The 27,183-nt window shown below is 43.1% G+C and overlaps 1 protein-coding gene across 2 annotated transcripts in view; it reads right to left on the reverse strand.

Moving 5' to 3' along the window:
* GALM (galactose mutarotase) overlaps positions 1 to 26,385 on the reverse strand; it is a 101,289-nt gene extending 74,904 nt beyond the window's left edge. The window contains exon 1 of one of the 2 annotated variants that reach the window (XM_073627685.1): positions 26,295 to 26,385. Coding sequence is in view for 1 of the 2 variants with exons in the window: in XM_073627686.1 (XP_073483787.1) it covers positions 26,295 to 26,304 (10 nt within the window). In the remaining variant the exon portion in view is untranslated. The remainder of the gene's footprint in view (positions 1 to 26,294) is intronic. The other variant, XM_073627686.1, reaches the window with a different exon arrangement.
* Between the last annotated feature and the right edge of the window lie 798 nt (positions 26,386 to 27,183).

Consider the following 27,183-nt stretch of genomic DNA (forward strand, 5'->3'; position numbering starts at 1 on the left):
ATACCGCGGCAATACCGCGGCAATACCGCGGCTATAGCCGTGCTGTACGAGGGATTTTAGCCCTTTTTCGGCCGTCAGCGGGGGTTAAAACCGCACCGCTAGCGGTCGAATACAGATACAAGAACGACGGTACAGCAGTGCTAAAAATAGCGCTGTTGTACCGCCGACACCCCCACCGCCCCAGTGTGAAAGGGGCCTTACTGCAGGGGCTCTGGGCTTCAGCAAAATGGCAGCTTCTGGCAAAAAGAAGCAGGAGCAATGCTGGAGGCAATTTGCAGCACACACCAATTTTGATAGCATAAATATTAATGTGGAATGTATGTTCCTTGCTAAATAACATTATTTTTTATCAAATTCTTAAGGGGAAAGTCCCACTTTAAAGTGTACGTAAAAGCAAAAAATAAAAATTACTCTATTGGTTAAAAAGCTAGGTTTCTATCTTAACTGCTTGCCGACCAGGTTGGCACTGCTGCGCCAATCGGCGTAGGTGTATGGTGACCACTTTAAAGCAGGAGTCCACCTAAAAAAAAAAAAATATATAAAAAGCCAGCAGCTACAAAAACTGCGCTGCTGACTTTTAATAAATGGACACTTACCTGTCCCATGGTCCAGCAATGTCGGCAGTCGAAGCCGATCAATCGCTCGGGTCTCGGCAGCTGCCGCCGCCATCCTCGGTGAGGGAATCAAGAAGTGAAGTGTTACGACTTCACTTCCCGGTTCCCTACTGCGCATGCACGAGTCACGATGCGTGTCCTAACTCGACCCAGCTATCTCCTGGGACCTGTGTGTTTCCCAGGAGAAAGTGGGGGGTGCGGGAAGGGGCGTGACTCCCGCGGGAGTTTATTCCCGGAAGTGGGTGCAAATACCTGTATTAGACAGGTATCTGCACCCCCCCCCTCCCCCCTGAAAGGTGCCAATCGTGGCACCGGAGGGGGGGGGGGAAATCGGTCGAAAGGAAGTTCCACTTTTGGGTGGAACTCCGCTTTAAGAGCTATAGGGGCCTGAAGCCGATGCGCGTGGCCAGAATGTCCACCAGGGACCCACGATTGCTCCTCAGAGAGTCAGAACGGGGATCTGTCAATGTAAATAGACAGATCCCTGTTCTGTCAGGGAAGTAGAGAAACATCTGGTGTTCCTAGTGATCAGAACAGCGATCTCTCTCTACTCCCAGTCAGTCCACTCCCCCCACAGTTAAAAACACCTCCCTACGGAACACTTAACCCCTTGATCGCCCCCTAGTGTTCCCTGCCAGTGACATTTATACAGTAATCAGTGGCTATATTTAGCTCTGATCGCTGTATAAATGTCAATGGTCCCAAAAAAGTGTCAAAAGTGTCCGATGTATTCGCCGCAATGTCGCAGTCCCCCTAAAAATTGCTGATCACAGTCATTAGAAAATTATAATAAAAATGCCATAAATATATCCCCTATTTTTTAAACGCTATAAATTTTGCCAATCAATATACGCTTATTGCACAAATTACCACAATAATGTCGAAGAATACATTTTTTGGGGGGATATTTATTATAGTAAAAAGTTAAATATCGGGTTTTTTCAAAATTGTCGCTCTTTTTTTGTTTATAGCGCAAACAATAAAAACCGCAGAGGTGTTCAAATACCAACAAAAAAAAAGCTCTATTTGTGGGGAAAAAAGGTCATAAATTTTGTTTGTGTACAACGTTGCATGACCGCACAATTGTCAGTTAAAGCGATGCAGTGCCATATCGTGAAAAAAATGGCCTGGTCATTAAGGGGGTAAATTCTTCTGGGGCTGAAGTGGTTAAAACATGCTGAAATACCTAGTGATATTGCCTGCACTGCCCTTCTTCCTCAGCTTCCTGCTCTATTTTGTGATCACTATCTTTGGGGTTAGACCTGTGACAGTGTTGACAGACATGTGCAGTTCAGCTTTCATGGTGAACAGTAGGATGCTGTGTAAAAGTGGGGGTGGGCTTGGGTTTGATGTGAACTTGGGTTCTGACCAATCCCAGAAGAAAGCTGTCACCCCCACCCAATCAGCTGAGTCCAAGGCATTCTCCACCCACAGAAGCATATAAACAAAGGCGCAGTGAATGACATTTCCCTAAAACGGTCATGTGGCCATAGTAGGTAAATGATGTCATTAGCAACCCTGCCCCTTTGTGTACATGCAGTTGAGGGATGGGGAATGTCCTGGTGGCGGTTGATTGGGAAGGAGTAACAGCTTCCTGCTGAGCTTGGTCTAAACCCGTGTTTGGACCAAACCCAAACTCATTTCTATGCAAAAGCTTGGTCGGCATGCAGTCTCCTAGTCAGCCTATGTCATCAGAGGCTGACATGTCTATAGCCCAAACCTTTCTGGAAGAACAGGCATTGGCTCCTGTGTGTAGACTCACTGTTTAGTCGTGAAATAAGCAGACCTTAGTTTCCCTAAGCTTGCTGCCTCAGCAAAGCCTGTGAGAGCCGATAGAGCACTGGATCGAGTGAAGGCTCAGGTAAATATAAGGGGGGTGAGGGGGTGATACAGGTACTGGAACATTTTCACTTTAATGCAGGGAGTGCATTAAGGTAAAAAATGTTTAAGCTTTAGAACCACTTATGGGCATGCATACAGTATATAGCAGTATGGTCAAAAACATGTGACATGACAGACATTACTTCTATGTTTATATCTAATTCCTTGTGATATATATCTGATGTTTTGCATATACCTGTAGTCATTGTGTATTTTTTCTTATTTTCATATACGTTTAGACTATATTTTTAGTTTATGTATTTTTTCTTTGTAGAGTGTACTATTTCATGTATATGCAATAGGCGGGGATCCTGAAAAAAATGATTCATTCGAGAAACGCTCGATCCTTGATGCCATATAACAGATAATAGCATATATTAAAAGAACCTAAGTCCATGTTTGATTGTGATCTACTGTATATAAGATCATATTTTCTGCATTTGTATCCTGTCTTGGGTTTTTAAGTTTGCATTGATTTTATATATATTTGTGTATGATCTCTTGGTGGCACAAGTAAATACTAAATCTACTAATACTACAAGTAAGGCCCCCATAGTGGCTGAAAGGCATCAGCGTATCTTTCTAACTGTTTTTTTAGCCACTTGACGTAATAAAGATTACAAAGGATTTTTACTGGATTTCAGACTTGTGTTTATAACAATCCTAACAAAGCACCTCCATGACAAGAGTTCCATCACATCAGAGTCCCCATCACTACAGAGTCCACCTCATCTTTCATCCATCTCTGATCCAGGACAAACTGTAAAACGCTATTCTAAAAACTGAACATATTCAACTGATTTAATTAATTTGAAAAAATTGACAATTGACTAATATTAGGAAAATTAACTGTGTTTTATCAGCAGCAAAATAGGCAACTAAAGTGGGGTAGAGAAGGAAGTAATACAGAGAAAGTGATATGATGCAGGTGAAAATGACGGCTTCTGGTCAGAAAATGCAGATCTGCTTAATAGCTGATAACTGACAGATGGTTTATTCCCCAATGGGAGCCCTGAGGTGCAGGTGAGGATATGGTATCTGGTTGGTATATGGGCTGCATGTATTGTGTAATTGCTGAGTGTTTTTAGCTGCATAATGGAGTTTGCGAAGTATATTGGGTCATATACTGCAGAGCGCAACAGGGTGCACAGGGTGCAACACTGTTAATTGCTAAGTGTAAGGCTGGGTTCACACCTATGTAAATTGGATTCGGATTTCTCTGCATCCAATTCGCATTTTTCTGCATCCAATTTGCATGACAGGAGATTGTGACCAGCTCTCTACGGAGCCGGTTCACATATATCTGTTGTGACAGCGGAGCGGCTTGCACAGGAACGTCTGACTCCATTGCAGGGTCAAATTCAGGCAAAAATTTGACCCCGATTCATCCCTGAAACGGAGAACAGGGACGCACCGGACCTCTGCTGCAAGCCGCATCCGTCGGAGGTGTGAACCCAGACTAAAGGTTGCCATACAATCTGACTGTACAAGCCTTGTAGAACCTCCTATACATTTACCAAAACTATGTAATATCACGGCAACTCTATACAATCAATCAATTTCTAGGTGGGGCGGTAATCATCACGCAGGGCGAGAATAGGATGCCATTTTGCTGGAGTTTTTGTGGATGTACAAACCCGATGTTGTCTCCTGTATACCTGATGGAGATTTATGCGGTTTTATGCACATGTGAGTGAATTCTTCTTTTAAAATAAATATTGTTTGTGGCAATCTACACTATTAGGCCTTTATCTCACTTATGCCTTTATATGGTTATATCTGCTGGAGGAGTGGAGGAAACATTTAAACAACCAGGAACCTTGCTGGCATACATTTATATGCAAAGCTTGTTTGACCCTTATGGCAACATTAGGGTCCATACATTAAGGTGGAGAGACACCCAAAGGGGTCCTGGTGTTGGGCACACTGACGGTGAAGTGTATGGAAAATAAGAAGAAATCTAAATGCTTATGATACATTCTTTAGCGGCATATGGGATATGTTATATAGAGTGGACACCTTTCTAACTATTGCTACACTGTTGACATGTGGACTTCGATTACTATTTGTCTGAACAAGTGTGATTTCATCACAAGCTGCAGTGATGACACGTGGACTTTGATTATAAGTAATTTTTGTTGTGATAATTTATATATATATACCCCTTGACAATTTCCAAATTTTGTCATGTTACAACCAAAAACGTAAATGTATTTTATTGGGATTTTATGTGATAGACCAACACAGAGTGGCACATAAATGTGAAGGGGAAGGAAAATGATAAATGTTTTTTCAAATTTTTTACAAATAATTATGTGAAAAGTGTGGCGTGCATTTGTATTTAGCCCCCTTTATTTTGATACCCCCAACTAAAATCTAGTGGAACCAATTGCCTTTAGAAGTCACCTAATTAGTAAACAGAGTCCATCTGTGTATAATTTAATCTCAGTATAAATACAGCTGTTCTATGAAGCCCTCAGGAGTTTGTTAGAGAACCTTTGTGAACAGCTTCATGAAGCCAAGGAACACACCAGACAGGTCAGGAATAAAGTTGTGGAGAAGTTTAAAGCAGGATTACGTTTAAAAAAAATATCCCAAGCTTTTAACATCTCACGAAGCACTGCCATCATCCAAAAATGGAAAGATTATGGCTAAACTGCAAATCTACCAAGACATGGTCGACCACCTAAACTGACAGGCCGGGCAAGGACAGCATTAATCAGAGAAGCAGCCAAGAGGCCCAAGGTAACTCTGGAGGAGCTGAAGAGATCCACAGCTCAGGTGGGAGAATCTGTCCATAGAACAACTATAAAGGCCCATACACTCGATACGAAAATCAAAGGTAAAATTTCATCCGACCTGACGATTTTCGGATCGTTAGAATGGTGCTTTCGATAGCCAATTCCGGTTTTTCGTCGGACAAAAGCTGGATGTGCAGACTATAAAATTTTAGTCATACGGAACTCAACGTCCGATTTTCGTTTAATTAGTACGGTTTTCGTACGAAAAAAATCGTAAGAGCAAGATTACGCATGCTCAGAAACAAAAGAGTACATACAAAACTAGTCAACACATTACATCACTTCTGCAGTTGTATTTTGTTGTATGAAAATTTTCGTATAGTGAGTAACCTCTTCACTTTCGACATGAGATTAACATGCAACAAAAAATGGACGAACGGTCGCCCGAAAATCTGATCGTGTGTATGAGGCTTTAATCGTGCACTCCACAAATCTGACCTTAATAGAAAAATGGCAAGAAGAAACCCATAAGAAGTCCCGTGTGCAATTTGCGAGAAGCCATGTGGGGGACACAGCAAAGATGTGGGAGAAGGTTCTCTGGTCACATCAGACCAAAATTGAACTTTTTGGCCTAAAAGCAAAACACTATGTGTGGCAGAAACCGAACACTGCACATCACCCTGAACACACCATCCCCACGTGAAACATGGTAGAGGCAGCATCATGTTATGGGGATGCTTTTCTTCTGCAGGGACAGGGAGGCTGGTCAGAGTTAATGTGAAGATAGATGGAGCCAAATACAGGGCAATCCAATGCCCTGTACACACGATAGGATTTTCCGACAACAAATGTTCGATGGGAGCTCGTTGTTGGAAATTCCGACCGTGTGTAGGCTCCATCAGACATTTTCCGTTGGAATTTCCGACAAACAAAATTTGAGATCTGGATCTCCAATTTTCCGACAACAAAATCCGTTGTCGGATATTCCGATCGTGTGTACACAATTCCGACGCACAAAATTCCACGCATGCTTGGAATCAAGCAGAAGAGCCGCACTGGCTATTGAACTTCATTTTTCTTGGCTCGTTGTACGTCACTGCGTTCCTGATGTTCGGAATTTCCGACAACATTTGTGTGACCGTGTGTATGCAAGACAAGTTTGAGCCAACATAAGTCGGAAATAAATCCAGGATTTTGTTGTCGGAAAATCCTATCGTGTGTACAGGGCATTAGAAGAAATGCTGGTAGAGTCTGCAAAAGACTTGAGACTGGGGCGGAAATTCACCTTCCAGCAGGACAATGACCCTAAACATACAGCCAGAGCTACGTTGGAATGGTTTAGAGCAAAGCATATTTAGGTGTTAGACCCCATACACACTATTAGATTTTCTGCAGATTTTTGTCTTCAGATTTACCAAAACCATATAATATGAGGTCAAACCTTAAGAGTTTCAATTTGTATGCAATCAGGCAGGCCCTTGCACTACATGGTTTTGGTAAATCTGAAGACAAAAATCTGCAGAAAATCTAATAGTGTGTATGGGGCCTTAGCATGACCCATTTAAAGTCCAGACCTAAATCCAATTGAGAATCTGTGGCAAGACTTGAAAATTGCCGTTCACAGATGCTCTCCATCCAATCTGACAGAGCTTGAACTATTTTGCAAAGAAGAATGGGCAAAAATGTCACTCTAGATGTGCAAGACTGGTAGAGACATAACCAAAATGACTTGCAGCTGTAATTGCAGGGAAAGGTGGTTCTACAGAGTATTGATTCAGGGGGGCAGAATACAAATGCACTCCACACTTTTCACATATTTGTAAAAAAAATTTGAAAACCATTTATCATTTTCCTTCCACTTCACAATTATGTGCCACTTTATGTTGGTCTATCACATAAAATCCCAATAAAATATATTTACGTATTGAGAAAGCCAAATTGTAAGGCGATACACGTGTAGAAGGGAGGAGCCGAGCCTATGACATCACACCATCAGAGTGGTGAGCGAACGTCTTGTAACATTGCGATAAGCGATTTTACCTTTTTTATTCTGTACGTGCAATATTTTAAGGGGGATTTTGAATAAATGATTGAAATGGGGAGCACTATGTTTCTTGCATTTGTATTTGCATGAACACGAACCATATCCCAAAGGGAAATATCTCGTCTGTGAGTTGTTTATACAACAGGCTGGAGCAGGAGAACTGATCTTGAAGTGGAGAGAAAGGAGGGAGCTTTCATTCAGAGCTTTTTTGGCTCATTGTTGAGATGAGCGGGCATAACAGCTGGTGGAGGTGTGCACAGCTTATTATACCTATGAAGTGTGGTAGAAGCACAGCGGGGAATATTTGTACACAGCAATCAAAAAAATGACAGAAGTTGATTATATATATATATATATATATATATATATATATATATATATATATATATATATATATATATAAGGGAGTTTCATTTTCTAATGGAAAAAAATAAAATGTTTGCAGACTTTGCTTACGCCCCGAGTCTGAACGATGTAAAAGATATATGCTAAATTTCAAGAAGATTGGAGAATATTTAGAGGTTGCACACTTTGATCTGTTTTTGTAAAAGTAGGCAAAAAAAACGATTTTTCAATGTTAATTACTTTTATTGGGAAAACTAGAAATCACAAACTTAAAATACTATTAAAACTATACACTAAGATTAATAGGTAATATGATAGGCAAAACATGTGTTATATTAATCAACTTTGAATGATGCAATCCCTTGTTATGTTTGCTTGGTGATGACTTTTCTGTGATGCTCGACTACCCTCAAAAAGAATTGTTTTTGTTGTTCATCCCTGATCGATTCGTTATACTTTTTAATCAGAGCAATTCCTCTTTCTGCGGTATCATTGACAACCTTAAGAGCGTTCACATGGCTTCTTAGTGAATCACTGCAGTATTCTGTCACATCGTGGATCCCAAACAATTCAAAGAACGTCTTTGTTTTATTAGTAACAAAATGGCTCAGGTCTTTTCCTTCAAAAACCATGTTTTTACCCTGTAATCGTTTCATTTCCTTTTTCTTTGCAGGTTTGGTTTCTAAATTTTTAGTCATATTTTCCTTAAAAGCCTGAGTAATACATTCATCCAAAAAAGCCAATCCTACGTTTGTTTCTGACAGATACCAAAAGGTGCCTCTTAGCAACTGTGAGAGCACATTTTTTTACGTCTGCATCTGGGTAAGTGCTCAAAAGCTGTAGCATATCCAAATCATTCTTTGGAGCCCATCGACTTACAATTGCCTCATGCCAAAAGCGAACATATATGAGGCTGACTCATAACTCTTTGTAGTCTTCTCTTGGATGACTTCCGTCTTTTAGGACATTTGTTCTTCTAGAAAGCCTTGAACGGGACTTTCTTCATCCAGCATTGTTGTATATGACTTATCAAGTGAAGCCCACAGACTTTGCTTTGATAAAAGTGATCAAAGTGTGCAACCCCTAAATATTATCCAATCTTCTTGAAATTTGGCATATATATCTTTTATATCACTGAGACTCGGGGCGTAAGCAAAGTCATATGAAAATCACATCTTTGGAAAAATGAAACACCCTAAATATATATATATATATATATATATATATATATATATATACACACACATACATACACACATACACACACTTTTATTTTATTTTATTATATGGAAATTTTATGTTTGTACTTTTCACTGTGTTAAGATTTATTTATTTAATCACATGAGAGTCGGTAGCGGTGCACTATTTACACAATACATAACCAAAAAGACTTTCAGCTGTAAATGCAGCGAAAGGTGATTCTACAAAGTATTGATTCAGGGGGGCTGAATACAAATGCACCCCACACTTTTCACATAAAATCCCAATAAAATATATTTATGTTTTTAGTTGTAACATGACAAAATGTGGAAAATTTCAAGGGGTATGAATAATTTATATATACACACATATACATATACACACACACACACACACACACATACATACATACACAGTTGTGCTCATAAGTTTACACACCCTAGCAGACTTTATGATTTCTTCGCCTTTTTTAATATGAATGATAACACAAAAACGTTTCTTTCACTCATGGTTAGCGTTTGGCTGTGGCCATTTATTATCAATCAACTGTGTTTACTCTTTAAATCATAATGGCAACAGAAACTACCCAAATGACCCTCATGAAAAGTTTACACACCCCAGTTCTTAAAACTGTGTATTGCCGCCTTTCACATCAATGACAGCTTGAAGTCTTTTGTGGTATTTGTGAATGAGGCTCTTTATCTTCTCAGATGGTAAAGCTGCCCATTCCTCTAGGCAAAAAGCCTCCAGTTCCTGTAAATTCTTGGGTTGTCTTTCATGAACTGCACGTTTGAGATCTCCCCAGAGTGGCTCAATGATTTTGAGTTTAGGAGACTGAGATGGCCACTCACTCCAGAACCTTCACTTTATTCTGCTGTAGCCAATGACAGGTCGACTTGGCCTTGTGTTTTGGAACATTGTCATGTTGGAATGTCCAAGTACGTCCCATGCGCAGCTTCCTGGCTGATGAATGCAAATGTTCCTCCAGTATGTTTTGATAACATACTGCATTGATCTTGCCAACAATTTTGACCAAATTTCCTGTGCCTTTGCAGCTCACACATACCCAAAACATCAGCGATCGACCTCTGTACCTTTCATTATAGGCCTTGTTGACTCTTCTCCAAATGTAGCATTTATGGTTGTGGCCAAAAAGCTAAATTTTGGTCTCATCACTCCAAATGACTTTGTGCCAGAAGGTTTGAGGCTGGTCTCTGTGCGTATTGTAAGCAGATACTTTGTGGCATTTGCGTAGTAATGGCTATCTTCTGGCAACTCGACCATGCAGCCCATCTTTCAGAGAGTCCTATATTTCACCTGAACTTATTTGTGGGTTTTTCTTTGCATCCTAAACAATTTTCCTGGCAGTTGTGGCTGAAATTGTAGTTGGTCTACCTGACCGTGGTTTGGTTTCAACAGAACCCCTCATTTTCCACTTATTGATTAGAGTTTGAACACTGCTGAATGGCATTCTCAATTCACTGGATATCTTTTTATATCCCTTTCCTGTTTTTTACAGTTCAACTACCTTTTCCCACAGATCCTTTGACAATTCTTTTGCTTCTCCCATGACTCGGAATCCAGAAACATTAGTGCAGTACTGGATGAAAGATGCAAGGGTCTGTCAGGAGTCCAGAAACTCATTGACCTTTTATACACACACACTAATTACAAGCAAACAGATCACAGATGAGGATGGTTACCTTTAATAGCCATTCAAACCCCTTTGTGTCAACTTGTGTGCATGTTATCAGGCCAAAATCACCAGGGTATGTAAACTTTTGATCAGGGTCATTTGGGTAGTTTCTGTTGTGATTATGATTCAAAAAGAGTAAACACAGTTGATTGATAATAAATGGCTTCAGTTAAACACTAACCATGAGTGAAAGAAATGTTTTCATGTTATCATTCATATTCTCTGAAAAATGGCCAAGAAATCATACATTCTGCCAGGGTATGTAAACTTATGAGCACAACTGTATGTATATATGTATTATATATATATATACATACATACATACATACATACACACACACACACACACACACACACACACACACACAGTGGGGACGGAAAGTATTCAGACACCCTTAAATTTTTCACTCTTTGTTATATTGCAGCCATTTGCTAAAATCATTTAAGTTCATTTTTTTTTTCCCTCAATGTACACACAGCACCCCATATTGACAGAAAAACACAGAATTGTTGACATTTTTGCAGATTTATTAAAAAAGAAAAACTGAAATATCACATGGTCTTAAATATTCATTCCCTTTGCTGTGACACTCATATATACCGTATTTATCGGCGTATAACACGCACTTTTTTCCCCTTAAAATCAGGGGAAAATCGCGGGTGCGTGTTATACGCAGATCCCCTGCGATCCCCCACTGACTGAGCTTCAAAATCGCCGACCGCGATTTGAAAATGGCGCTGCCGGTGCCGAAATACCGGAGCCGGTCCTCGGCTCTTCTCGGCCACTTTCGGCTTCACTCGAGCGCCGCCCAAACCTAGCCGAGTGTACTCGGCTAGGTTCGGATAGCTCCGCTCACAGGGTGGGACTACGAGTGGAGCCGAAAGTGAACGAGAGCCGCCGAGAAGAGCCGAGGACCGGCTCTGTGTATTTTGACGCCGGCGGCGCCATTTTCAAACTGCAGTGACAATGAAAAGTCACTGCAGTTTAACTGCAGCCTGAGCAAGGCTGCAAATGGACACAGAAAGCTGCAGATCAGCACAAAGCTGCAAGGCTGCAAATGGACAATGATAAGGCTGCAAATGACACCAAGGCTGCTGACTGCAAGGCTGCAAATGACACCAAGGATGCTGACTGCAAGGCTGCAAATGACTGCAAGGCTGCAAATGACACCAAGGCTGCTGACTGCAAGGCTGCAAATGACACTGGACAAGCATGCAGATGGACGCTGTGCAAGGCTGCATTGATGGGCATTTAAATGTAAGTTTTTTCCTTAAAACATTTTTTTCCTTATAATTGCCTCCAAAACTTGGGGTGCGTGTTATACACCGATAAATACGGTATTTAACTCTGTCTGTCCATTTCTTCTGATTATCCTTGAGATGGTTCTACACCTTCATTTGAGTCCAGCTGTGTTTGATTATACTGACTGGACTTGATTAGGAAAGCCACACACCTGTCTATATAAGACCTTACAGCTCACAGTGCATGTCAGAGCAAATGAGAATCATGAGGTCAAAGGAACTGCCTGAAGAGCTCAGAGACAGAATTGTGGCAAGGCACAGATCTGGCCAAGGTTACAAAAAAATTTCTGCTGCACTTAAGGTTCCTAAGAGCACAATGGCCTCCATAATCCTTAAATGGAAGACGTTTGGGATGACCAGAACCCTTCCTAGAGCTGGCCGTCCGGCCAAACTGAGCTATCAGGGGAGAAGAGCCTTGGTGAGAGAGGTAAAGAAGAACCCAAAGATCACTGTGGCTGAGCTCCAGAGATGCAGTCGGGAGATGGGAGAAAGTTGTAGAAAGTCGGGGCTTTATGGCAGAGTGGCCCAACGGAAGCCTCTCCTCAGTGCAAGACACATGAAAGCCTGCATGGAGTTTGCTAAAAACACCTGAAGGACTCCAAGATTGTGACAAATAAGATTCTCTGGTCTGATTAGACCAAGAGAAAAAAAAACTTTTTGGCCTTAATTCTAAGCGGTATGTGTGGAGAAAACCAGGCACTGCTCATCACCTGTCCCAACATTGAAGCATGGTGGTGGCAGCATCATGCTATGGGGGTGTTTTTCAGCTGCAGGGACAGGACGACTGGTTGCAATCGAGGGAAAGATGAATGCGGCCAAGTACAGGGATATCCTGGATGAAAACCTTCTCCAGAGTGCTCAGGACCTCAGACTGGGCTGAAGGTTTACCTTCCAATAAGACAATGACCCTAAGCACACAGCTAAAATAACGAAGGAGTGGCTTCACAACAACTCCGTGACTGTTTCTGAAGAGCCCCGACTTAACCACTAGGCGTCCGCGCTATAGCCGAAAGACGGCTACAGCGCGGACTTCAATTGCCGGGAGGGCGTCCCTGGACGTCCTCCTGTTTACTTCCGCATTGCGCGCTCCCGCGGGCGCGCATCGCGGAAGTTTTGTGCTGGCCGTGTCCCTCGGACACAGCCAGTCACAGATCACCGTAAACGGCCAATGACAGCGGCCGTTTACATATAAACATATATAAACATATGAGATCATCTCTCATCGCCGGCTCTCCCTCCTCACACAGAGACAGCGTGTGAGGAGGGAGAGCGGAACCGCTGCGGCGGTAAGTGTAAAAGAAAAAAAAAAAAAGGAAAAAAAGGTGTCCCGCTGTTAACGGTCCCTGCCATCTGCCCCTGCCATCTGCCCTGCCATCTGCCCCTGCCATCTGCCCTGCCATCTGCCCCTGCCATCTGCCCCTGCCATCTGCCCCTGCCATCTGCCCTGCCATCTGCCCCTGCCATCTGTCCCTGCCATCTGTCCCCAGTGCCATCTGTCCCCAGTGCCATCTGTCCCCAGTGCCATCTGTCCCCACTGCCACGTATAAGTGCCATCTGTCATCAGTGCCACATAGTGCCATCTGTCATCAGTGCCATCTGTCATCAGTGCCACATAGTGCCATCTGTCATCAGTGCCATCTGTCATCAGTGCCACCTGTCAGTGTCACGTGCCATCTGTCATCAGTGTCACGTGTCATCAGTGCCACGTATCAGTGCCACCTGTCATCAGTGTCATCAGTGCCACGTATCAGTGCCATCTGTCATCAGTGCCACGTATTAGTGCCATCTTTCATCAGGGCCACGTATTAGTGCCATCTGTCATCAGTGCCATGTATTAGTGCCATCTTTCATCAGTGCCACGTGTCATCAGTGCCACATATCAGTGTCATTTGTCATCAGCGCCACATGTCATCAGTGCCACATATTAGTGCCATCTGTCATCAGTGTCACGTGTCATCAGTGCCACGTATTAGTGCCATCTGTCAGTGCCACGTATTAGTGCCATCTGTCAGTGCCACGTATTAGTGCCATCTGTCATCAGTGCCACGTATTAGTGCCATCTGTCATTAGTGCCATCTGTCATCAGTGCCATGTATTAGTGCCATCTGTCATCAGTGCCACATCAGTGTCAGTGCCACGTATCAGTGCCATCTGTCATCAGTGCCACGTATCAGTGCCATTTGTCATCAGTGCCACGTCAGTGTCACATGTCATTGTCCTGGTTCTCCAGGGCCTTCAAAAGTGTAATAGGTAGTCAACAAATTAGATGTGTAATTTATGCTCCTAGAACCCGTGATGGTGCTCCCTGCATGTTGGGGCTCTCTATGTGGCCAGGCTGCGAAAAAGTCCCACACATGTGGTATCGTAATACTCAGGAGGAGTAGCAGAATGTATTTTGGGGCGTCATTTGTGGTATATACATGGCATGTGAGAGAAATAACCTATTACAATGACAATTTTGTGGGGGAAAAAAAAAAAAAAAAAAAAATCTTCATTTTGCAAAGAATTGCAAAGAATTGTGGGAAAAAATGACAACATCAAAAACCTCACCATGCATCTTACTAAATACCTTGGATTGTCTACTTTCAAAAAAGGGGTCATTTGGGGGGTGTTTGTACTTTCCTGACTTGTTCGGGTCGCAAGAAATGAGATAGGCCGTCATTACTTCAGGTGTGATCAATTTTTTATGATTTGCACCATAACTTGTAGACTCTCTAACTTTCACAAAGACCAAATAATATCCACTAATTTGGGTTATTTTTACCAAAGATATGTAGCAGTATAAATTGTGGCCAAAATTTATGAAGCAAAATTACTAATTTGCAAAATTTTATCACAGAAACTAAGAAAAATGCTTTTTTTTTTCAAAATTTGCGGTCTTTTTTCATTTATAGCGCAAAAAATAAAAAACCCAGAGGTGATCAAATACCACCAAAAGAAAGCTCTATTTGTTTGAAAAAAAGGACAAAAAATTCATTTGGGTACAGTATTACATGACTGAGTAATTGTCATTCAAATTGTGAGAGCGCTGAAAGCTGAAAATTGGTCTGGTCACGAGGGGGGGTTTAAGTGCCCAGTTGTCAAGTCAAGTTAAACCCAATTGAGCATCTCTGGAAAGACCTAAAAATGGCTGTCCACTAATGTTTACCATCCAACCTGACAGAACTGGAGAAGATCTGCAAGGAGGAATGGCAGAGGATCCCCAAATCCAGGTGTAAAAAACTTGTTGCATCTTTCCCAAAAAGACTCATGGCTGTATTAGATCAAAAGGGTGCTTCTACTAAATACTGAGCAAAGGGTCTGAAGGACCATGTGATATTTCAGTTTTTCTTTTTTAATAAATCTGCAAAAATGTCAACAATTCTGTGTTTTTCTGTCAATATGGGGTGCTGTGTGTACATTAATGAGGAAACAAATGAACTTAAATGATTTTAGCAAATGACTGCAATATAACAGAGTGAAAAATTTAAAGGGGTCTGAATACTTTCCGTCCCCACTGTGTATATATACACACACACACACACACACACACACACACACACACACACAGTATCTCACAAAAATGAGTACACCCCTCATATTTTTGTAAATATTTTATCTTTTCATGAGACAACTCTGAAGAAATGACACTTTGCTACAATGTAAAGTGTCACAAGTGTAACCTCACATGTGTGATTTGAACACCGTTTACATATGCGGGCGCGACTTCTGTATGCGTTTTCTTTGTTGCGCGAGCTCGCGGGGACGGGGGTGCTTTACATTTTTTTCTCTTATTTATTTTTATGTTATTAAATTGTGTTTTAAAAAAAAAAATTGATCACTTTCATTGCCGTCACAAGGAATGTAAACACCTCTTGTGACAGTAATAGGTGGTGACAGGTACTCTTTATGGAGGGATCGGGGGTCTAAAAGACCTCCAATCGCTCCTTTGCCGAAAACAGCGATTCAGAATACTGTATATTTTTTTAAATACAGCGCCATTGGCAGCCGAGTAAACCGGAAGTGATGTTGTGACGTCGCTTACGTGTTTACATTCAGGAGACTGGAACTAAGCCATTTACGGCTTCGTTCCAGTCTGTGGCTAGACACCGGAAGTGCCGGATCGCGTCTCCCGGTGGGACGTGATAACAATCGAGCGGCTTTTAGCTGCATCATCCCGGTATAAAGTCCCATACACACTATCAGATTTTCTGCTGGTTTTTTCCTTCAGATATTCCAAAACCATACAATATGAGGTCAAACCTTAGGAGTTTCAATTTGTATGCAATCAGGAAAGCCCTTGCACTACATGGTTTTGGTAAATCTGAAGACAAAAATCAGTGGAAAATCTGATAGTGTGTATGGGGCTTAACCCCCGAAAGCCGAGGCCGCATATATGCGTACGCTTGGCGCGAAGGGGTTAACAGTGTCAATTTGCTGTCCCCTCAAAATAACTCAACACACAGCCATTAATGTCTAAACTGTTGGCAACAAAAGTGAGTACACCCCTAAGTGAATATCTCCAAATTGGGCCCAAAGTGTCAATATTTTGTGGGGCCACTATTATTTTCCAGCACTGCCTTAACTCTCTTGGCAGGGCAGCGACCAGAAATGGTGGGGCTCCTTACACAGCTTTAGGCCTGGTTCCCCCCCCCGAGCCTGACGGCCAACATTGCCCAGGGCTGTTCCATCGAATCCACCCACTGGGCATCCCACGCCCTCCTTCTCCATCCCATGTCCTCCTCCTCCAGTCCCATCTCCTCCTACCACAGAGGGGGGGGGGGAGTGGGACAGAAAGGGAGCAGGGACACAGGTGGGGGGCAGTGGGTTAGGAGGGGGAAGTGGGATAGGAGGGGGGAGTGTCACAGGAGAAGACCAGCGTGACAAGAGGGGGCAGCCGGATGAAAGGAGGCAGCGGGACAGGTGGGGGGAAGCAGAACTGGAAGGGGAAGTGTCATGGGAGGAGGTCAGCGGGACAGGAGGGGGAAGTGTCATGGAATAGGGGCAGCGGGAAAAGTGGGGGAGGAGGCAGCATCAAAGATTACAGGCAGTGTCTCAGGTGGGGGACAGTGGGGCAGGAGAGACGCAGTGTCACAGGTGGGGGGCAGAGGGACAGGTGGGAGGGAATGTCACAAGTAGGGGGGCAGCAGGACAGGTTGGAGAGAGTGGGACAGGTGGGAGGCAGTGTCACAGGTAGGGTGGCAGCGGGACAGGTGGGAGGCAGCAGGACAGGTGGGAGGCAGCAGGACAGGTGGGAGGCAGAAGGACAGGTGGGAGGCAGAAGGACAGGTGGGAGGCAGAAGGACAGGTGGGAGGCAGAAGGACAGGTGGGAGGCAGAAGGACAGGTGGGAGGCAGAAGGACAGGTGGGAGGCAGAAGGACAGGTGGGAGGCAGCAGGACAGGTGGGAGGCAGCAGGACAGGTGGGAGGCAGCAGGACAGGTGGGAGGCAGCAGGACAGGTGGGAGGCAGCAGGACAGGTGGGAGGCAGCAGGACAGGTGGGAGGCAGCAGGACAGGTGGGAGGCAGCAGGACAAGTAGGGGGGCAGTAGGACAGGTAGGGGGCAGTAGGACAGGTAGGGGGGCAGTGTCACAGATAGGGGGGCAGCAGAACAGGTGGGAGGGAGTGTCGCACACACCTAGGGAAGCACCAGTCCTCCCAGCTCTCACATATCCAGCAGTGCCAGGAGGGGTAGCTGAGCCTGTGTCCCATCTCCATCAGGATCTCAGGCGACAGCTGCAAGAAAGAGGGGGCTTCTTCACCCTGACCTCCTCCATGGGGCTATCGGCTGGCACAACTGGCCCCACCCACCCCGGCGCACACTGGTACCTGACCGGAGCGGAGCTTGCATGCACAAAAGAGGGGGGCTCCTCCACCCGACCTCCTCCTCCATGGGTCTCTCCGACCTGTACACAAAAGAGCGGGGAGGGGCTCCTCGCCCCTGATGTCCTCCTCCATGGGGCCCTCTGACCTGGGCACCTGACATCACCGCACCCCACACAGCGTCTGACAGTGGACAGTGGGCCCCGACTTGCACACATGTGGGATCCGCCCACCTCTCCAGACTCCCCTGCATCCTGGCAGCCGGGCCCCTTACATGTGTACCGGCTGTCCCCCCCTGATGGCGGCCCTGCCTCTTGGGCATGGAGTTCACCAGAGCTTCACAGGTTGCCACTGGAGTCCTCTTCCACTCCTCCATGATGACATCACAGAGCTGGTGGATGTTTGAGACCTTGCGCTCCTCCACCATGCCCCACAGATGCTCAATAGGGTTTAGGTCTGGAGACATGCTTGGCCAGTCCATCACCTTTACCCTCAGCTTCTTTAGCAAGGCAGTGTTCGCCTTGGAGGTGTTTGGGGTCGTTATGTTGGAATACTGCCCTGCAGCCCAGTTTCTGAAGGGGATCATGTTCTGCTTCAGTATGTCACAGTACATTGATACAAAAAAGATGCTCCCATCTATAGCTGGCTATCACAGTAAGAAGCATTGGAAGGCTAACAACAGGTACAAACAAGGCCAAGGATAAATCCAAGGGAAAAAAAAACAAGCTTAACTTACCACCAGCCCACAGACAACCAAATAACCTGTCTAACAGTATGCGTTAAAAGCAGGGGTTTAGTCTGCACACATTTGCAAATGCATGCGTAAGCCACAGAGCCTCGTCAAGGCACCCTGGTATCTGTGGTACCTAACACTAATTTATAAGTGTCCCCACAGTGGAGGCACATGCATTCTGATGGATAGGTGAGAGCAGGTGGACTGAAGGGGAGCCACCCCTTCTTAAAAGGTACAGGGGCACACTGAACACCCAGCATATAGCACAATGGCTTCAAAGGTGTCAGTGCGTTGCCTGACAAAAAACAAGACAATGATACAAAAAAGACGCCACTTGCTCCCATCTATAGCTGGCTATTGCAGTAAGAAGCATTGGAAGGCTAACAACAGGTACAAATAAATCCAAGGGAAAAACCAAGCTTAATTTACCACCAGCCCGCAGACTGCAGGCTGGTGGTAAGTTAAGCTTGGTTTTTCCCTTGGATGTCACAGTACATGTTGGCATTCATGGTTCCCTCAATGAACTGTAGCTCCCCAGTGTCAGCAGCACTCATCCAACCCCAGACCATGACACTCCCACCACCATGCTTGACTGTAGGCAAGACACACTTGTCTTTGTACTCCTCACCTGGTTGCCACCACACACGCTTGACACCATTTGAACCAAATAAGTTTATCTTGGTCTCATCAGACCACAGGACATGGTTCGAGTAATCCATGTCCTTAGTCTGCTTGTCTTTAGAAAACTGTTTGCGGGCTTTCTTGTTCATCATCTTTAGAAGAGGCTTCCTTCTGGGACGACACCTATGCAGACCAATTTGATGCAGTGTGGGGCATATGGTCTGAGCACTTACAGGCTGACCCCCCAGCATTCATACGTCTATTTCCCAAAGTCAGCCTCTGAATATGACAGTGAGCACGTGCACTCAACTTCTTGGGTGAACCTGCCCTGTTAATCCGCTGTATGGTCTTGGCCACCATGCTGCAGCTCAGTTTCAGGGTCTTGGCAATCTTCTTATAGCCTAGGCCATCTTTATGTAGAGCAACAATTCTTTTTTTCAGATCCTCAGAGAATTCTTTGCCATGAGATGCCATGTTGAACTTCCAGTAACCAGTATGAGAGAGTGAGAGCGATAACACAAAATTTAACACCTGAGACCAGAGTCACATGACACCGGGGAGGGAAAATGGCTAATTGGGCCCAATTTGGACATTTTCATTTAGGGGTGTACTCACTTTTGTTGCCAGCGGTTTAGACAATAATGGTTGTGTGTTGAGTTATTTTGAGGGAACAGCAAATTTACACTGTTATACAAGCTGTACACTCACTACTTTACATTGTAGCAAAAAGTGTAATTTCTTCAGTGTTGTCACGTGAAAAGATATAATAAAATATTTACAAAAATGTGAGGGGTGTACTCACTTTTGTGAGATTATATATAATAAATATATAAATTTTTCACAATACCAATTTATTACTTGCTTTTTGTGTATACATTGAAGAATTTGAGTGCTTCACTATATGCTTTTTTGTTTTTTACAATCTGACTGTACAATCCCTGTTAAATCTCATACACATTTACCAAAACTGTAATATCAGGGCAAACCTATACAATCAATTTCTATCCAATCGCACAGGCCTATACATTACATATGGTATTAAGTGTAAAGTGCGCTGTCAAAACTAAGTGTATAAATTCACAGAACTATATACAAATACCAAATGTGTGTAAACAATTAATACAAAATTACAAAAAAAATGAAACAAACCAGTTAAACTAAGTCTGTAAAACAAGAGTCCTGAAATGAAATAAAAAAATATATTGGTGCAAAAAACCTCTCATAAGTGAGTTCAAAATTATGGTTATGTTAAAAACAACCTTAGTTCCAGCAAGTGATCAACAGCTGATTTCCCAGTGTGGAGACAAGCATATAGATCCTTTGAGGATCTTTGGATCTGGTAAGCTGCCATTTATTTATTCCTCAGCATGGTGGTGAAGTATTTTTGGATATGTTTGCACTGAACCTTTACTCTTGTATTGTTTTGGATGGACATTTTCATTGGATCTAGCAGTTGATTCACAGATGGACTATTTTTTTATACACATTTTTTTGTTATTAAAAAGTTCTGGCTGGACCCATGTTTATTAAAAGTCAGCAGCTACAAAAAGTGTAGCTGCTGACTTTTAGCTGCTTCCCGACCGCCTCACGGAGATATACTGCGGCAGAAGGGCACGTACAGACAGATTAACGTACCTGTACATTGCCCTTTAAGAGGCAGCTTGCGGGCATGCGCGCCGCCGAGAGCTCCGTGACCGTGATCACGGGTCCCGCGGACATCGGATACCTGCGATCGTCTCACGGTGAGGAAGAACGGGGAGATGCTAATGTAAAGAAGCATCTCCCCGTTCTGCCTAATGACACTGTCACTGATCTCTGCTCCCTGTGATCGGGAGCAAAGATCAGTGTTGCGTCACACACAGCCCCTCCCCCCCACAGTTAGAATCACTGCCTAGGACACACTTAACCCCATTCACTGCCAGTAAAATTTTTTTTACAGTAATCAATTTTTTAGCATTGATCACTGTTTTAATGCCAATGGTCCCAAAAATGTGTCAAAATTGTCCGATGTGTCCGCCATAATGTCACAGTCACGATAAAAATCGCTGATCGCCGCCATTACTAGTAAAACAAAAATTATTAATAAAAATGCCATAAAACTATCCCCTATTTTGTAGACGCTATAACTTTTGCGCAAACCAATCAATAAACGCTTATTGCGATTTTTTTAACCAAAAATATGTAGAAGAATACGTATCGGCCTAAACTGAGGAAAAAAATAATTTTTTTAATATTTTTTGGGGATATTTAAAAAGTAAAAAAAAAAATGCGTTTTCAAAATTGTCGCTATTTTTTTGTTTAAAGCGCAAAAAATAAAAACCGCAGAGGTGATCAAATATCACCAAAAGAAAGCTCTATTTGTGGGAAAAAAGTACGTCAAATTTGTTTGGGAGGCACGTCGCACGACCGCGCAACTGTCAGTTAAAACGACGCAGTGCCGAGTCGCAAAAAGTGCTCTGGTATTTGGCCAGCAAAATGGTCCAGGGCTTAAGTGGTTAATAAACACACACTCATCTGTCCCACGGTTCAGCGAGCCGGAAGCCTCTGTTCCTTTCCCCGCGGCACCGGCATTGCAAGTGTGGGCACCCGGCTGTGACAGCTTGCTGCTTCACAGCCAGGTGCGCACTGTGCATGTGCGAGTCACGCTGCGCATCCTGAATGGCAGGGCAATCTTCTGGGACCTGCAATGAGGGAGGGGGGAGAGGAGGAGTCGCCTAGGTGGCGCAGGCAGCAGTGGGAACTGGGTACCTGTCAAAACTAGGCATCTGCCCCCCTCCAAAAAAAAATGACATGCCAAATGTGGCGTTGCTGCCTACTTAGTCTTTATTGGTTGCGCCTATGAGCACTTCAGTTCTATTTTGTACAGTGACTTTTTAAATAAATTTATAGAGTACACTTAGATTGTGTCCTCATCTTTTGTACATGTATTGGAGCGGTCTCCACCCTTCCCATATCCATCTCTGCTGACCTGGACGCCCATATCTCTGATATCTCCCTGCTGGACGGCTGAATCATCAGGCTCGACTGAGGACTCTAGAGACGACACTAGGAATTACCACCATCCCTGCGGGGACACATGTGAGTTGGACCTTCTATTTTGCAGAGGTCCACAGAATCTGGTAAGCGCATTTTTGTGTATCTGGGTGAAGTTGAATATGACCGATTACATCACTGGAGCCAACACGTTATTTTGTCACAAGGACATCTGACAGTAATATACCTTGGATGTGTATTGGACTTTTTAATACGTTTTAGTCTCATCATTATTGATTGCGCTGCACTTACCCCCGTTTTTTATTATACGTTTTTAGGCATATGCGATTACCTAAAGTGTTCAGCTTGCATTTATTTACGCTATAATATCTGTTTGAGCTGATTGTCCCACATTGTACGTCAGGCTCATACACGGCTTTCTTTGGAAGCGCGTGTGCCAATTGGCCACCGGGGGAGCCAATCAGCGGGTCCGGCGGACTCACTGTCCACCGGCCACCCGCGATCATTCCCCACAGAGAACGTAAGCCAAAGTAAACAAGTCAGATCTCCATTCTGTCAGAGGATGACACAGAGATCCTGTCTTTCTGCTATGCAGGAAGACGGATCTGTGTGTTGTCCCAGGTAGCCCATCTCCCATACAGTAAGTAAAACACACCCAGGGAACACATTTAATCCCATGATCGCCCCTGATGTTAACCCCCTTCCATTAGTACAATGTCAGTGCATATTTTTAGCACTAATCACTGTAATAATGTCACTGGTTCCCAAAAAAGTGTCAAAAATGTCAGCAAGGTGTCCGATCTGTCCGCTGCAATGTCGCAGTCCCGCTAAAAATCGCAGATCACCGCCATTACTAGTAAAAAAGAAAAAATAATAATAATAAAAATGCCAAAAATCTATCTCCTATTTTGTAGACGCTATAACTTTTACGCAAACCAGTCAATATACGCTTACTGGATTTTTTTTTTTTACCAGAAATAAGTAGCAGAATACAAATTGGTCTAAATTGATGAAGAAATTAGATTTTTTTTTTTAATTATTGGGTATGTTTTATAGCAAAAAAAAGTATATATTTATCTTTTTTAATTTAATTTTTTTTTCAAAATTGTCGGTCTTTTTTTGTTCATAGAACAAAAAATAAAAACCGCAGAGATGATCAAATACCACCAAAAGAAAGCTCTATTTGTGGGAAAAAGGACATCAATTTTATTTGGGTACAACGTCGCATGACTGCGCAATTGTCCGTTAAAGTAGCGCAGTGCCGTATAGCAAAAAATGGCCTGGTCATTAAGGGGGTAAATCCTTCCGGGCTGTTGTGGTTAAAGAAGATGTTCCACTTTTGGATGGAACTCTGTTTTAAAGTGGTTGTAAGCCCTTTACAACCACTTTAAACTACAGGCAAGCCTATAATTATTACCTGTAGGTGCTTGAAATATCTCTTAAACCTCCACGGTTTAGGAGATATTTACTAAAAAGACGAGCGCCGATGTCATCGGTGCATGCACCCTTTAGAAAGGGCACATCGTGCCATTTCTATTAGGGGTCATGCTGTGACTTGCGGCTCCCGCGCACAGTGACCGCGCGAAGGAAGAGGGGCGAAGATGGAAGCTCCCCGCTCGTGGGGACAACGGCGACAGCGCGGGCTTCGGTGTTAGGTAAGTGACACATAATGGGCTACTATGTGACGCATAGTAGCCCATTATGCTTTACCTTTGCAGGGAAATAAAGAGGAAGTAAAACCCACTAGGGTTACTTCCTCTTTAAGGTTGTTTTAACCCGGGTTCACACTATAACGTGCTGCGGACCACACAGGAGTTGTACGTCCCTGTTCCCCGTTTCAGGGACGAATCAGGGCCGATTCTATGCCAGAATTCGGCCCTGAAACGGAGCCAAAGACGCACTGCGTTTTTGTGCAGTGCGCTCCGCAGCCTCCCCGGAGATATGTGAACTGGCTCCATAGGGAGCCAGTCACATTCTCCTACTATGCGAATTAGATGTGGGGAAACGCACATCTAATTCACATAGGTGTGAACCCGGGCTTAAACATAACCATAATTTTGAACTCACTTGGACCAATATATTTTTTTATTTCATTTCAAGACTCTTGTTTTTCAGACTTTGTTTCACTGGTTTGTTTTTTTTTAATTTGTATAAATTTATTATATAAATTTTGTATAAATTGTTTACACACATTTGGTATTTGTATATAGGTCTATGAACTTATACACTTAGTTTTGACAGGGAACTTTACACTTAATACCACATCCCACCAATCCAGGGATTTTTTTCAGCGCTGCAGTCTTTAACTATTTAGGCCAAGCGCACCCTTTTTAATTGTACTATTACATAGTTCTTAGTAGATCTAAAGGAGATTGCGCAGTCAGATTGTATAGTGTATGGCCAGCTTAACAGAGTGCCTGATAAGATAAGCCATATGTATTTGGCTGCCTGCTGTGATTTGCAGAGGTTGACAATATGCTAAGTTTAACAGGGTGCCTGCTGCAAAATGCTAAGTAATGCTGTGACTGTTGCAGTATGCTAACAGTGTGCTAAGTGTAACGGTGCTTGACGCAAAGTGTTTATGGTAAAATATGCCTTCTGCAAAGTGCGGAGTTTAGCAGGGTGCGTGCTGCAGATTGTAGTGGGGTTCTTTCTGTAACGTACTTAGTGTAAGGGGGTGCATGCTGGAAAGTGCTTAATGTAATGATGTGCATGCTGCAAAGTGCTTAGTGTAATGATGTGCATGCTGCAAACTGCAGGGTGTATTGGAGTGCATGCTCTGAAGTGCTTAGTGCAGTGTTTGCGTGCTGCAGATTGTAGTGGGGTTCTTTCTGTAACGTACTTAGTGTAAAGGGGGTGCATGCTGGAAAGTGCTTAATGTAATGATGTGCATGCTGCAAAGTGCTTAATGTAATGATGTGCATGCTGCAAAGTGCTTAGTGTAATGATGTGCATGCTGCAAAGTGCTTAGTGTAATGATGTGCATGCTGCAAAGTGCTTAGTGTAATGATGTGCATGCTGCAAAGTGCTTAGTGTAATGATGTGCATGCTGCAAAGTGCTTAGTGTAATGATGTGCATGCTGCAAACTGCAGGGTGTATTGGAGTGCATGCTCTGAAGTGCTTAGTGCAGTGTTTCTCAACTCCAGTCCTCAAGGCACCCCACCAGGTCATGTTTTCAGGACTTCCTTTCGATGAAAAGGCTGTGGTACTTACTAAGGCAGTGATACTGATCAAATCACCTGTGCAAAATAATGGAAATCCTGAAAACATGACCTGTTGGGGCGCCTTAAGGACTGAAGTAAGTTGAGAAACACTGGCTTAGTGTAATAGGATGCATGCTGCCAAGTGCAGCGTTCAACAGGATGTATGGTGCGTAGTGTAATAGGGGTACAGGATGTATGCTGCTTAGTGTAATGGGGTGCAGGCTGCAGAGTGTAACAGGATGTATGCTGCAAAGTGCTTAGTATAATGGAGTGCTTTCTACAAGGTGCTGAGTGTAACAAGGTGTATGCTTTGAACTGCTAAGTGTAACAGTGTTCACACTATTGTGTGCTTAGCGTATATTGTAAGTGCATGCTGCAGAGTGCTAAATGTAACGGTGCATGCTGCAGAGTGCTGAATGCAATATGGTATTTGCTGATGGGGTGCATTGTGCTAGTTGCAACAAGGTGCATGATATGGAATGCTCAGTGTAATTGGGAAGCTTACTGTAGTGTATTGAGTGTAATAGGCTGAATGAGTCAGAGTCCTGAGAGTAACAAGGTGTTTGATATGGAGTGCACTGTTCGGTATATATATATATATATATATATATATATATATATATATATATATATGCTACAATGGTCGAAGTGTAATGTGGTATATGATGATGATGCTGCTGCTAATGATAAATATTGTGGTGGGGTACATTACGGGGAGGGCTGAGTGAGTGTATTTGGGTACAAGGAGATATTTTCCAGCAAAACCTCACTTCACTCCTCAGCTGGTCTATATGTCCCCTCTGCATGGCTTGCCTGGAAATCAAACTTAATGAAAATGGGAGATTGTCACTCTTCTGAATTCAGCTGCTTGTTAATGGCAGCTTTTATTTTTACAGTTTACATTACAGTTTAGCAATACTATATTGTGTCCGAATAACATATGAAAATGATCCAGGAACTACACAAACAGGCTTTTCATTCTGCTGAAGATTACATAATATAACCTTTGTACCATTTCCTGGGAAAATAGCGTTTAATTGTCCTATTTCTATTAACTCTAAATAAAAATCACAACATCTGCACTATTATAGACTGAGAGAAACAGGAAATACTAAACCTGAAAACATTCAGAGATCAGAGCTGCTCTTTGTTGGTTCTTCCTCAATGAACCTCTGTGGCTGCAGACACAAGACACACCCCCTGTGAGTATTGAAAGATAAAACTTTATTCACCAAAAACACTTGCATCAGGGACAGCAGGCCAGATTGGAAGGAATGTAGAAAATAGCATTTAATTCACACCTCTCTCAGTGACAGATTCAATTTTGCAACATATTTAAATGTATAGTTTTTTTTTAAATCATAAAAAAGTTTATTAAAGTACGAAGCAGATTTACATCCATGCATAACTCATATGCAACAATATATCAAATACAGAAGAGGATGTATTTTGTATAAAGCAACACGGAGTATCTTCCGAATCATCTCTATATTGGTGTCGCATAGCATTACCACAAGGCAATATACAACTGCTTAGAGCTGTAGATACATATCTCTACATATTTAAAGAGGTAAAACATCACATAACAAAGAATAGTCTAATATTTTGAGATGGGAGCTTTTTGCTCCTCTGGTTGTTATATTCCTGCCCCATCATCCTCCAATTTACATTTGTAGTAGTTTGTCCTTCACCAATTGTGTGGACCGAATCCAGGTGTATCTAGCCACGGTTGCCACAAGAAATAGAATTTTTTACGAACATTCTTATGTTGATAAGTGAGTTTTTTCACGTATAAGTGTACTAATAACTGTGTCCACCCATTGCTTTCCTTTTAGTACTTTTGGAGATATCCAGTACCGAGCAATCAATTTGCGAGCTATGTACAGTGGACGTAACACTGCAGTATGACCGTTTGGAGAAAGTGAGGGTATTTCCAGAGCACCTAACAGGAAAATAATTGGTTCATGTGTCAATGGGAATTGAAAAACTTGTGAGATAGTAAAGAG

Source organism: Aquarana catesbeiana, linkage group LG04, assembly GCF_042186555.1.
Source record: "Aquarana catesbeiana isolate 2022-GZ linkage group LG04, ASM4218655v1, whole genome shotgun sequence".
Classification (NCBI taxonomy): Eukaryota; Metazoa; Chordata; class Amphibia; order Anura; family Ranidae; genus Aquarana; species Aquarana catesbeiana.